This window comes from Pagrus pagrus, assembly GCF_965226575.1.
Source record: "Pagrus pagrus genome assembly, chromosome: 14".
NCBI classification, from domain to species: Eukaryota; Metazoa; Chordata; class Actinopteri; order Spariformes; family Sparidae; genus Pagrus; species Pagrus pagrus.
In genome coordinates this window covers 12,082,259-12,096,381 of record NC_140198.1, presented here as the reverse complement: position 1 = coordinate 12,096,381, position 14,123 = coordinate 12,082,259, and the positions used below count along the sequence as shown (strand labels likewise).

Genomic DNA, 14,123 nt, shown 5'->3' with positions numbered 1-14,123 from the left:
AAATGTCAAAGCGACAGCTGTTTCTCCCTTTAATCCCCCAATACAAATCATATCGAAGTTTCTCCCTTTCTTGTGGGATGTGTGTTGTGTTACCTGGCAACCCAAATCAGAGACAGAGGTGAGTGTTTCGCAAACGACCCTGCCTGATGTGCATCTCGTTTCTCCTCTTCACTCAGTTTTCTCGCTGACAATGAATGAAACGGGTGCCAAGAAGAAGAAGTACGCTTCCAAATTTCACTTCACCCCCACAATGATGGCTCCTCACACACTCACAATGTTGATATTTTTCTGTGATGCAACTTTTTAGCTGTTGACTTGAGATCGCTTTGCTGTACAGGGTTGAGGATAAACCATTTGCAGATACCCCAGAAAAAAAAAATTGCGTGGAAAGTTCTCTTGTAAAAAAGAAATCTAAAAAAGAAACTGAAAAACAATAAGCTGAAATCCCACAAGCAGCAGCACAAGTCTATGCAAAAATGTTGCAAAGTTATAAGAATCTCACTCTTCTTCTGGTGAACATCACAACAATGCATGAACAATTTGTCTGTTGGACCCTAATGCTGAAAACAAGTTATGAAAGTTATTAAAAATGTTGTTTAGCCTTGATCCAAAATACAGTTTTTATACAAACTATTCAGCTGAGGCAGTGCTGAGAACACAAACTAAAATTAATTCTCTAGACAAGATTTTGCTTCAGAAAGAGGCAGCGGGGTCTCCTGGACTGTAGTTCTGTACCGAAAGGTTAAAGTCCACGGAGGCTGATGAACTATTGATAACTGTTCGATCCCTGGTGGTGTGTTTCTGTGTTTACTGCAGCAGCAGATCAAACCACGCACAGTGCTCAGTGTTACACACTCGAGCCATGGTTCTCTGAAGAAGGCTCCCAGGAGTCGCTGGGGGGGTCAGCGGAGGCTGCGGACCTCCTGCCTGAGCACTCAGCTGGCAGCAGAGAGCTTCAGAAGGCTGCACTGGGGATCTGTTGAGAAACTGTAAAAACACTGGAGTTGTGTGTGCGCGTGTGTGTTTATGTGCTGTAAGCTCCCTCTGCTCAAATATTCACAAATTAGCTAATATCACACACACGCGCACACACACACACACACACACACACACACACACACACACACACTCTCATGGTTGACTGGGCAGAGGCATTATTCAGTTGGCTCAGGTTCAACAGCAACACTCAGAGAGATAGAGAGGATTATGGGGGAGTGAGCTCTGCCCTCAGAGGTTAAAGTGATCCATATTCCTCGTAAATATATGTCTGTTTTGCTACTTTTTTATCGTTGATTGAAATAACACAGTAGTGATTCAACGTAGACTCAGGTCGAGGTACATCTGCTATTCTAATCACTTGTTATTGGGCTGGAATTTAGTGATAAAATGATATGGAGAGGCGGTTTATGTTTTCCTGCAGCAGGAAAAGCATTTTGTTTCGAACTGACATCCAAAGTTTCAGCCAAGTCGCAGAGGAGGTCGTCCAGTGATGTGATGATGGGATGGCTGGTCTCAAATGAAGGTGTGTGAGAGGGTCCACGGAGCTGGTTTCTGTGTTCAACAAATCGTCTTTCTGCTCAGTCATACATCGCTTCAGAGAAGATCTAGCAAGTTGATCTGCTTGTTGTCTACGATCAGTTCAGTGAATTATTTATGCACCCTCCCGGCTTTTGTTGCTTTTGTGTAGGTTTTTACTAAGCTGAGCGGCAACCTCCGGGGCTGAAGAATGAAGCCAACGTAAAAGTGCCTAAAACTGCTGTTCCTGGACTGGCCACTTGAGGCCCATAAGAACACATGTTAAAATGCCAAATGTTTACAGCCTAGTACAAAAAACGGTTTCGACCTCTATAGCTAATTTCTATGTTGATGACAACTTCACAGGAGGTACCATTTAAGATGACTCACTGGTTCATAATACATAAAAGCTTAAAGTTATGTATAATTAAGTGTGGGTGCTTTGAGTAAGTGCTAGCCACTAGGTGATGACATCAGGCCTCCAGGAAGGCAGGATTTGAAGTCAGCTTTCATAGTGGCCGAACTGTGTTATTACAACGTCACGTGATGCACTGGGGCCTTTTTCCCCATAAGCGTGCGTTGTGAAAGAAGCATCTGTGAAATGGTGGACAAATGTTTTTAGCGACTCAACCTCCACAAAAGGACTTGTTTCACGATTGAATTTGAGCCATTCGGTCCAGTAACATTTAGAAAGGTCTAGAAGAGGCAGACAATTAAATCGTTTTTTCCTTACCCGGTAGATCCTGATAATATAATACTTGGGAAGTCACGCTTTTTTGGCTTTATGCACAACTGTGGCAGAAGAGTGTGACACTCCACTGCAGCCAGTTGGTCCATGGTGCTGCTTTTATTCACCCGGTGACAACAAGGTACTTCATCAGCATTTAATGTCTAAAATTTAATACCGGTTCTTTTGTTTTCACTGAACATCAAAGCCAAGAACAATTCACAAAAGATTTCTCCAAAATCAAGAAAATCAGGAATGTCATTACTTGAAAATGTTTAATTTTTAATTATTAAATCATGAATTCGTGTTCAACTGCCTATGAGGTAGTCTGGTACACTGTTCGTGTGTGTGGATGTGAGGATGTATTTGACTGTTAAAAGAGGTGGGGGTGCCAACAAAGACAAAAGAAACCCTAACAAGGACTTTATACTAGAAAGATATTTTGTTTTTATTCTCCATTTTATTTATCCTGCATCGTGCATCATTCTTCTGTCCTCCCTCTCCCTTTGTCCTCTGACGTGCTGCGTGGCTTCAGAGCGTCCTGCTGTCAGCTGTTCGGCAGAAGCGTTTCATGCAGAAGCTCAGTGTTTCCATAAGGTGAAGAGAAACTCACGACCGTGACATTTGACTTTTACATCTGGCCTTTAACACAGCGGCTGGTCAAGAGCCCTGCCAGAGGACTGTGTGTGGTCTGCGTGCGATGGTCGGGATAGGCATTACTCCCAGTGGGAAATGACGATATCATATTCAAATGTTGTAGTCTGACAAACAATGGCGGTGACATCATCTTCAGCGTGCAAACCAGAAGTGAGGCATTTCCTTGTTTTTTAATGGAGATCAACTGGATGATATCACGATTGATCATCCCTGCCAATCACAACACATTTCTGGGCATCATCTCATTGACAATTCCTGGCAGCGGCTGATGATGATATCATTGGCTAGTAAGTGATGATGTCACAGTTCCAGATTAAAAAGAAGGAGGATTTCAATCTTCACAGATCATCAACTGGCAGCTGAGGAGATACTGGAGATAAATTAAACATAAAGCCGATAGAGTTCAAGATGAGACCAGAACAGGACAGCACAGAGGGAACGACAGAGGGTGGATTCATGTGTTTGTTCAGTACTTTGATTTATGAATGAAAACATACCAGAAGTAATGTCAGCATTATTTGCTGCATGCTAAGATTTTAAAGGTGAACATGGTAACTGTTATACCTTCTAAACATCAACATGTTAGTTGTCATAGTTTGAATTTTTTGTATTGTCATTTATAACTAACCCTAACCCTCCTGTTTTATTTTGGAGGTTATTTTGTGTCATGTTCTGCTTTACACTTCCTGTCTTTGTCTTTTTCCTGTTCCTCTGTGTTTTTTTCTTCACTCTTCTTCATTTTCACGACTGTTCCCCAGTCCTGTTTTGTCCCTCATGTCTTGCCTGCGTCGCTGCTCGTGTTCATTCCTGGTTTGTAGTGGTCTGTTTCGTTTTCTTGTTATTTTGGGTTCATGTTTTGTTGCCAGAATTTTATTGTCTGCCTTTCGTTTCTGAGGACTCGAGCTTTTTTTCATCTTTCAACCTATCCTAACAGTAAGCAGAGTCATCCGAGCATGTAAGCATGCTGATGTTAGCATTTAGCTCAAAGCACCCCTGCCCCAAGTAGAGCCTCATCGAGCCGCTATCATTGCTGTAGACTCTTAGTCTTATTTTCCCTTAAGAGAGACTTTTTGAAGTAAATTGCATGAGGCTCATATTGTCCATAAAGTTTTATATTAAATGACCATATTGAACAGTTATTCACGAACACCACAACTATAGACTCCAAAATACACTCGTCTGTGTTAATTTGCTGAAAAATCAATAGATATATTAAAAAGGAGCAGACTTGAATAAAACAACATTCTGCGGTGGTTTTCTAATTTGCATTTTGTATTATCGATTTTTTAAAACCCAGGTTAGACCTGCTTTTTACAAGTTCCCAGATTTTTGGTTTAAAAAAAAAAAGAGCCTTCAGAATATGTCTTCACATTACAGTTGCTGCTGCACATATTTCACCACTGCTCAAGAATAAAAAAAAAAATTAATTTAACATGGTGTGTCACTCGCAGCTCGTAGTAACCACAGTGTGGACATCATGAGACAGACATCTGCTGCCATGAATCAGAGGCATGATCGCTGTATTGTCACATTTTGTTCGAGGTCTCGAGGGAAAGATCCCATCACCTGTGAGGGAGGAGAAAAAGAGTGAGGTGAGAATGTGTAACAGATGAGGAGGAGGATGGAGGGAGGAAGAGGCAGATGTGAATATATTCATGGGAAATGGATTACTAGACGCAGGAGAGAAAGATAATTGTTTGGAGTATTCGTTCCAAGTCCCAGCTCAATTTCAAGCCCTCCATTTAAGTGAGTGGGTTTGAGTGTGTGTGAGTGTTTTTCAGTACGTGTGAGAGTGTGTGTTACAAGTGGTTTGGAGTGGCAGCAGTGAGGGGTGTCATCCCCTGTACTTAGCTTTAGCGCTCCTCATTCAAATGCAAAGGCCAAACCTTGAACACACACACACACACACACACACACACACACACACACACACACACACAGGGAGAGTTATATTTCATTATTCGTCAGCTCTCAATCATTAAATCATACATCAACATCACCTTTCTATCAAGTCAGGAGTCCATTATCACTCAGCCTCGTACATGTTATCATCATGTCAGCCTCCTCTCCTCCTCTCTCTGATATCCTTGTTTCTTCCTCCATCTCCTCCTCATTCTCGTATTTATCCTCATTCACATCCTTTTATCTTCCTCACTTGTTAACTTGATGCCTCCTTCCTCCACACTTTTTCATTCTCTGTCCTCTTCTCGACTAGATTAGGACACAGTTTCTTCTAAAGTGGAAAAAAGGTCGTTGTACAAAAACTGTAGCAGAATAAATGGATTGATCGGTGAATGTCCTTCCAAGAAAAATGACAACGTGGCGGGAGCAGACAATTTATTGATTTTTCAAGTGATTCTTTTGCACATTTGTATGGAGGACCTAAACTCAGAAATAAGTAAATAAAGAAATATATGGCTAAATAATTAAATTAACATGTCATTAAATGCACAGAAAATTATACTGACAATAAATGTGATTAAATAAGTTTTTGGAAATGCAAAGGGGAAATAAAACAGAAATAAATAAATAAATAAATGCCCACATTTATTTTCAATATAATTTTTGGTGCATTTCTTTATTTCTGATGTTGGCTGTTTCAGTCCGCCATAGATTTGTAGGTTTTAAGACACAGACACGTGATGTTGTCTTGCAGGTGGGGCGTCAGATGAGAAAACTTGAAAGGTTCCCTCAAAGTCATTCTTGGAAATATAAGAAATGTATATGATGCAGAAGGAGATGAGGCTCAAAGGCAAAGCCCGCCTGCTGCTGCAGCTGTTTGTGACCCTGTATAACCATTTTTTGTACTACAGTACAATAAAAAAGGCTATTGATAAGTCACTGTACCGCAGCAGGTAATAAAGGTTGTATCTGCATTCATTTACAGTAAATCATCAACCGTTTCATACACCGGCTGGCAGACATGTTAACCCATGATGTCCTCTTGCGTTATGGTCCGGCCTCTGGTTCAGCTGCTTTAGACAGTCCGCTGTGATTCCAGCCAGTGTAAAGCCACCCGTGAGTCATGAAAGTCACTTGTGAACTTGTATAAGAGCCTAAAAAGTGACAACAAGTTAATATTTAAAGATTAATTTAATTTGTTACTGACTTTGTCTTTAAAAATATATTGTGAAAACACTCTTTCTGCTTTCTATCTTCAGTTTCAACACTACACTTACACTTCAACACTATTCAGAAAATAAAAATAAAAATACTTAGAAAGACAATCGTGTCTGCTGAAGAACAGATGGCTTTAGATGCTTGAGCTCTGAAACTTCTGCACGTTGGAAATGCATCCAAATTGTTGTCAATGTTTCTTTGTTTTGTTGTCAGCACAAAGTGACAGTCAGCATGCTCGTAAGGAGGGTCTGAGGCAGATTTACACTAGAGGCTTCAGATTTGAATTAGATTTTTATACACTGATGGTTTTTGTTTGGTTTTTATGTTGATTGAATCTGTATATCTGTGGTGAATAATCAATAATATAAAGGCAATCAATGATACGCTGTTGTATAACTTCCAACTGTGCAGTGAGAAGTAGGTAAGGATAATTTACTGTGTTTTACTGTGTTTGAAGTTTTGATCGTAAAGGCAGTCTCTCTGTCAGTTGTTCACCGTCCTGTGTTGCTGTAATGAAGTAATGTTCACATTTTTGAGCCAAACCTCAAAAGAAGGCTCGCTGTCAGCGTGTACCGCCTGTGTAAATAAAGGTTTCGAATCCAGAAGAAGGAAGGTGGAGGAGGAGGGAGGAGAGTGAGGATTAGGTGTGTGTGTGTGTGTGTGTGTGTGTGTGTGTGTGTGTGTGTGTGTGTGGTTCCTCCTTATGGGGTTAAGTGCACCGGGAGTGTGATGTGGTGATGGAGGGAGGATGAGAGGGATAAAAGAAGAGGAGGGAGAAAAAACGAGAGAGGAGAGATCCATTAGCTAATGGATGTCTTCAGTCGTGTCTCGTCAGACTTGGTATTATCACACACACACACACACACACACGCTCTCTCTCTCTCTCTCTCTCTCTCTCTCTCACACACACACACTCAAAGGGGCAACAAGCTATGTGTTTTTGTGAATTGTGAATGTGAGCAGTTAGCGCTCAAACAAACGACTGCATTCCTAAAGTCATCCACATTAATAATCACAAATTCAACTCACATTAACTCCGAAATAAAAACACGGACGTGTGGTCACACTCCGAGCACATGTGTATTAATGTATGTTCACAGAGTGTGTGTGTGCATTTGTGTGTGTGCCATGAGACAGAAACTAATTGGTGTCAATAAGACATCTGTGGCTCCTCTTTGATTAAGCCTGCAGGCTATGAATAGGAGAATAACACCTAACACACACTCTTTTCCCCTTTCCTACACACACACACACACACACACACACACACACACACACACTGCCTGTGGCCGTGCTGATAGCTAACTCCAGGCAGGGCCCATCTGTCTCATTACAGAAACGGGTCTCACTGGAGAATTTGTATTGTTTACGATCACACACACACACACACACACACACACACGCACACACACACACACACGCACACACGCACACACACGACCACAGCGTTGGCAGTGCTGGTAGTCTTGCTCAACATCAGAGCTGCTGATGTGACAGAAGAATAGAAGAAGAACGATTTGAATAATGAAACAAATTCCCCCTCTGAGTGAAAAACTCAACTCCTCAACATGTTGTGTAACGGTCCGACCCAGCACGACCTCTCCGGCTGTATGACTTTACTGAAACTGAGCTTAATATTTAAACAGTGAAGAATGAGTTCAGTGTGTTGAGTCACATTTCTACTAAATTACCTCACTTTCATCCACATTTGAATAAATCTTGTTATGCTTTTATTGTGGGTTTTCCTCCCAGGGTCTTTTTAGTCATTTCAGTTTGTGAGTCAGCTGTGAAGCACTTAGAACGGCACTAATTTGTACGAGCGGTGACGTAACGGGACATTTCAGAAGATCTGTCACTAAACTGTTAAAGTGACTCCAAGTGTTGTTGTTTTTTGTTTCAGATATATTTAATGTTTGTGTGTTTTGCATATTTTATCAAATGAAAATATTTTCTGAAAATTATGAACGTTACAATACATTGTTAAAGCAGGATTTCTTCGATCGGTTCAATTTAAAGAGCTGTGCTGGACTGTTTATATCCGTTTGAGTCAGGACTTTAAACATGAGATGGAGGTGGATGTTTAATTAAGAGTTTTTTCTTTCTCTGTTGAAGTTGTGCTGTCGCTGTTGTGTGTTAATGTTGTTGGATGGGATTCAAAAAATATTTTATCTTAGTGTGTTCAGGTGTTTGAGAAGCTCCAACATTTGACTTTAAGATGTTTGTTTGCCTGGAGGGATGATCTCTGTGTCAGATTAAGAGATTATAGAGTGAGTGATCAGGAATAATCAGCCATTATTAAAACCACTTAGAGAGTTGGTTAGGTGTCGTAGTCTGTTTTTATGTGTTTCACCTCTCCACTTTCCCATCAACAGTAATGAATGAATGAAAATGAAAATGAACCTTCACCTCCTCAGTCAGTAGAAAGTGGTCCAGTGTGTGGGCACAAAGCATCAGTGCAGCTGTGTTCATTGACTCATTCACTACTCCCCACAGTTTGTAATAGACACTCAGTAGTGAGTAGTAAAATGAGATTTTGGATGAATCATATTTTTGCATCATCACTGACATATCTCATGTCTGCAGAAACACGTCGCTCAGCTATTTTTGTAATTTAATAGAAAGTTGCCAAACGAGCCGCCATGTGTCTAATAGGTTGATGAAGGTTCTCAGTCATCCAGGTCGTGGTAATGGCAGTAGTGTGGTATCGTAGGCAACTGGACGTGTCTCAGTTGGTCCGGTATGAAATCCCGGTTCACGCGGCCCACAAGTGATGTTCGTCGAATGGGTGCAGCCGTTGAGTGTTTGCGTGGTTGATGGGGGTGTAGCCTGTTTTGGTCAAGCGTGCAAGGCTAAGAAGCGTCGTGTGGCCTCTTGTTAAATTATGCCCTTGAGCCTGATAGTCAGGTGGTTACTGAGTGCAAACACAATGCGACATGCTTGTTTTTCAATGCTGCTTCAGTGGTCTTCTATTGTGATGTACTACACAGGACAAATTCTGAAACTGTCACATCTGATGCTCAGAAGCCTCACGTCTGTCAAGCTCAGGCCATTATTGGCTTGATGAACCAGCCGTTAGAAAGACTTGAGAGACAGCTGACAAAGTTTTTACTGCACGAATGTACCTCACTGCAAAAACTCAACATCTTACCAAGTATATTTGTCTACTTGTCAAAAATGTCTCATTACACGGACACAATCATCTAAAAAGTGAGATAAATAGGACTTGTTTTTAGACATTTTTTACTTGTTCCATTGGCAGAGAAGCAAGAAACCTTGTATTCATTGTTTTTATTTTTTGATACTTGTTTTTGAAGGATTCAGTCTCCTGACATCTCAAACCATGAATTCAGTGCTGCTGGGTGAAACACAATGCACAATAAAGGAGCGAACATTTAAATGACTCACTTTCCATCAACACTTGAATCCACTTTCAATACAGATCCTTGACCCTCTCGCCTCTCTCTCTAACCTCATCGCCCTCAGTGAGTATATTAAATACAAACAGGTCCAAAATGGATATGAGTCTTTTCTATAAAGTGAGCATCACAACCAAACTAAAGGTGGGACAACAGGGCTATTTTGAATGAAGAGAAATAAAACTAAAGACAAACCAAACACAACATATCTGGAGCTCATGCAGAGGATTGAGGCAGTTAACACAGTTGGGTTGAATCTCCTCCTCCCTCCTTCAGCTTCCTGCAGAGAGACGCAAAGAAGTTTTACACTGGTGCATCTCAGTTCCCTTAATTGCGTCCTCACTTGCGTCTTTCCCTCTCGTGTCTCTGCTACAGTCTGAATGACAGTGATGAGCAACAAAGCCAGAAACTGACACCTTTTCACAGAGAAGAAAGAACTTTAATTAAATATAGTGAGAGTCAAAAAGTTATTTTACACTTCAGAGTTTAAAATACAAAAAAAAAAAAAAAAAAAATCAACATTATGATCTTTACAGTAGTTTCCTCTGTACTCTCTCCCCTCCGCACTGATACTGCTGATAATGTGTGAATGATGACCACCGCTGTGAGCCTGAATGCAGACAAGCCTCCATAAGTGTTATTACTGTTGTGGGCTCTTTAAACCAAACCCTCTATTTACTCCTTCCTGTACAGGTATTTATATATGTACTATAAAAAAACATCCCTTAGCTTTAAAACATCACATTTTTCTTTCCGAGAAAAAAATGAAGACACGCACTCAGACACACACTGTAGCAGGCACTCACACAAACAGAAGAGTGGTCTCCAGACCCATGTTTGAGATAAAATAAATAGGTGGCTCATTCTTTTTTTAAAGGAAACGTGAGGGAAAGAGGGAAAAAGAGGGCAAGATTATTAAAAGAAAACTGAAGCAGGAGAAAGAGATTCTTCATTCTTCATTATGCAACTCTGTTCCATCTTAACATCCATCACATGGAAGACAAACACAGATAATCATATTTTAACTTTATACGCCTACATAATGCAACAAAATCATTTAACAACATTGGGACAAATTTGCTTCGTTGACTTACAAATGATAAAAATGGCTTGTTTTAGTTTGATTGAAATTAGCAGTGGAAGTATGGCTTTTAATGAACAGACACTATAAAAAACAGACACTAAAAGCAAAAAACAGATGTCTTAAAAACATTCAAATCCTTAGTCGTGAGAGACAAATGAGGACCACATTTTAAAGGAGACATATTATGCTCATTAAGGGTTACTTCTATAGTTTACATGCCTTAATGCTCAAAGACACATCAGTTTTCTCATACTGTCCAGTGCTGCAGCTCTTTATTCCCCCTCTATCTGAAATGCTCTGTTTTTAGCTCCCGTCTCTTTAAGGCCCCCCCCTCCTGAATACCCAGTCTGCTCTGATTGGTCAGCTCACACACGCCTGACCCAGCAACAACAGAGCAGCTGTGTTAAATCATTTCCTATGTGCCAGACTAGCTGCTAGGCATAAACTATGTAAATGTGTGACATAGTGACCAAGTGTGACATCACAAATTAAAGGTGGGACTATTGACGGGGCGTTTCAGGAGCAGTGTTTTCTGTGGGAGAGAGGAGCTTCTGTTGGTGCAGACTTGAACAAGGTATTTCAAATCTTATAAAACACTGAAGTAAAGAAAAAAAAAAAAGACGCATAATAGGTCTCCTTTAAAAGCATTCAAATCCTTAAACGTGAGAGAAACATGATGAACACACGAACATTTTTAAGGATGTGAGGTTTCAGGTGTCTTTCACAAAATAATTTGTTTTTTTTATTTGATAATTTTCTGGATAACGTCCCTAATTGTTCATCCCAATTTTTGATAACTGCTTTAATGACAGCTGAGTCTCAGTTGCTGAGGCTACTGACTTCTGTCTTTCTCTAAATAGTGTTTAGTATTTTCTTCTACTTTTACTGAGCACTAACATCGACACAGCTGGAGGTCCAGATCCCCTCAGGAATGAATTACAAATGATTCGTTTTTATCAAATGCACATGATGCTTTCGAATAGTTTCTACTTGTGGCAAATGTCATCGACCTGAATGACGAACAAACTAGATGTATTTGTGAACACGACATTACATAGTATGGCATTCTTACAGTTTCTGAAAAGACAAGTAGCAAACACACTGTGGCGTAAGACTGTTTAGGCATTAATGCATCAAATAAGGGCTTTGGCAAAATTAACATAATCATAAATGAATTAAGACTGTTGAAGCACACACACTGAGCTGTGCCTTCAGAGAGCAGTGACTTTCACAAAAAAACCATCAGCTACTTTAATCATCTTACACACCTCCAGATATTTAAGACATGTCGCTGGCTAATTGTCCTGCGCTGCAAAAAACGTCTTCCCTTTCCAAGATATGGAAATTCGTACTTCATCTTTACCTCTTAAGTGCAAAAAGGGGATATAAATAGGGCTGGGCAATATTATTAATATTACATCATTATCATTAGATGAGACTATATATCATCTTAGATTTTGGAGATCGTTTTTATATATATTGTGATATCATGATATGCCATTAAAGCTGCAACATGTAAGAACTGGCCACCTGTCAAATTCATACTCAAAACAAATAGGGGGCAGCGTATCACTAAAGTAACCGTTAACTGCTGCTAACTGTTGTTGTTGCTAGCTCGGTTAGCCTTGCAGCCAGTGGTCCAGACTGGGAGCTTGTGGCCCCTGGGGAGTGTTGGTGTTTACACTGCTAGCACAGGAGCTAAGGACCAGGATGGGCTGGGGCTAGCCGGTTAGCATGCTAACTTTAGTTGATATCTCTGCAACACAATACACAGACGTCACAAAGTCAAAACTGTTATTTTTTCAAATTCTGTTAACAATTTTGGTTAATTTTGTTTTCAACCTAAATTCTTACATATTGCACCTTTAAGGGCTACATTACAGTAAAATGATGTAATTTTTTGAAATTACCAGACTGTTGTTGCTTGTTTCTAATACTTGCGTTTACCCACTTAGTCATTACATCCACATTACTGATGATTATTTATCATAATCTCATTGTGTCATTATTTACTTTGTCACAAATATCCTGATATTTGATGTTGTTGCCAGGTCTTAGCAGGTATGAGGTGCTTTTATCGCCCAGCCCTCGATGTAAATAATGCGGCAGGGGCAGACTTGAGAGAAGTGCATCTCAGTGGCAGATGCTTTCACATAATAAGACTTAGTTAAAAGTTTTATAGACTCGACATTGTTTGCAGCGCAGTGTTTAAGACACACCATTGGATAATTTCCCCACTAAAGTTGTCAATCAAACCAGATAAGTGGGCAGCTAGTAAAAGAAACACAATCTGATTGGCCGGCTAATCACAGTAAAAATTATTAACAACACAACAAACCAAAAGAAAACAACAAAAACAGAAAAACAAAACAAAACAAGGATTTATATTTTAAGACAAAAGTTTGAGAACTCTCACACAACAAAATCAAAATGGCAGCAGTCTTTAAGACATGTTCTCCCTCTTACAGAGGTTACTGTGGCGGGGTCCGACTCTAAAACAGATCATGTGGTTTGAGTTGTTGGGTCAAATCTTGGACAGTGGAGCTGCTGTTGGCACACGCTCCTCTGTGGGAAAGGAGATCATTTATGGCCTTTTTACAGTCAGCTCATCAAATCTATCCTGAAGTAGCACTGCAGCAAGTTCAATTTTCTCCGTCAAACCTCGTCTGGTAGAAATTTCTTGGCTGAATTTTCTTTCTCTCTGCACCTTCTGTTGGCTGAAAGACTGATTTTCTCTTTCTAGAAAATGTAGCACACTAGTGAGTAAACATTGGGATTATTTGAATGGCTAAAACTGCAGCATCATTCACAGGCGGGATGCATCCGAGTCCTTCAGCTGATCGATGAAATGCAGAGGAAGACGAGTGTTTGCGCTGAAAAAGAGTGACGGTGGAGTGGATTTGGCAAAGAGAAGCTAAAGTGTATGTTTGTCTGGTTTGGCTTGTCTGTTTTCGGCTGGATTTGACCCACTTTTTACTCATCGTCATCTTCGTCATCAGGTATTCTTCACATTATATTCCTTCATTAATGACCAAACTTCATAAATAGAAAAATCCCTTCATGTGAGACACAGTTAGAAGATGATTATCACACGTTAACTGTTGCACGAAAAGAAAAACAAATCAACAATCACTCGAGGGAAAAGGTGGAATCTCTCCAAATAAATACACTTCCTGTGTCCGTGGAGAGTTGTGATGTAGGCGTGGCCGTTCTCCTATAAAAGCATCAAGGTGTACAAAGTCTAAACAACGATTTTCCTTGCAAACAGTCTTTTTTTTTTTTTTTCCTCCATTTTTCGTCTCTTTTCTTGCAGTTATTTTTGTGTTAGAAAGCCTGAGTTGGGTTTGTTCCTTCAGATCTGGACGGCTGCTTCCGTCCCCGACCGGAGTCTGACTCGCACCGAAATCCTCCGCTAGGATCAACGCGAGTGTGCTTGATCTTCATCACTCACACAATCACACAGTCACACACACACACACACACGGTCATGCACTCACACCTTTACATGGGTGGGACGATCATTCCCGGGATTGCTGAGGAGAAACAGAGGGAGAGAAAGGAAAAAAAAAACGACTTTTAAAACACAGCCAAATATTTTCATCGT

At 40.4% G+C, this 14,123-nt stretch overlaps 1 protein-coding gene across 2 annotated transcripts in view; it reads right to left on the bottom strand.

Annotated features, from left to right (window-relative positions):
• Positions 1-9,858: 9,858 nt before the first annotated feature.
• Positions 9,859-14,123, bottom strand: part of LOC311269633 (transcription factor COE1-like) — a 96,304-nt gene continuing 92,039 nt past the window's right edge. For both annotated transcript variants that reach the window (XM_084373936.1, XM_084373937.1), the window contains one exon: positions 9,859-14,052. Coding sequence is in view for 1 of the 2 variants with exons in the window: in XM_084373937.1 (XP_084230063.1) it covers positions 14,021-14,052 (32 nt within the window). In the remaining variant the exon portion in view is untranslated. The remainder of the gene's footprint in view (positions 14,053-14,123) is intronic.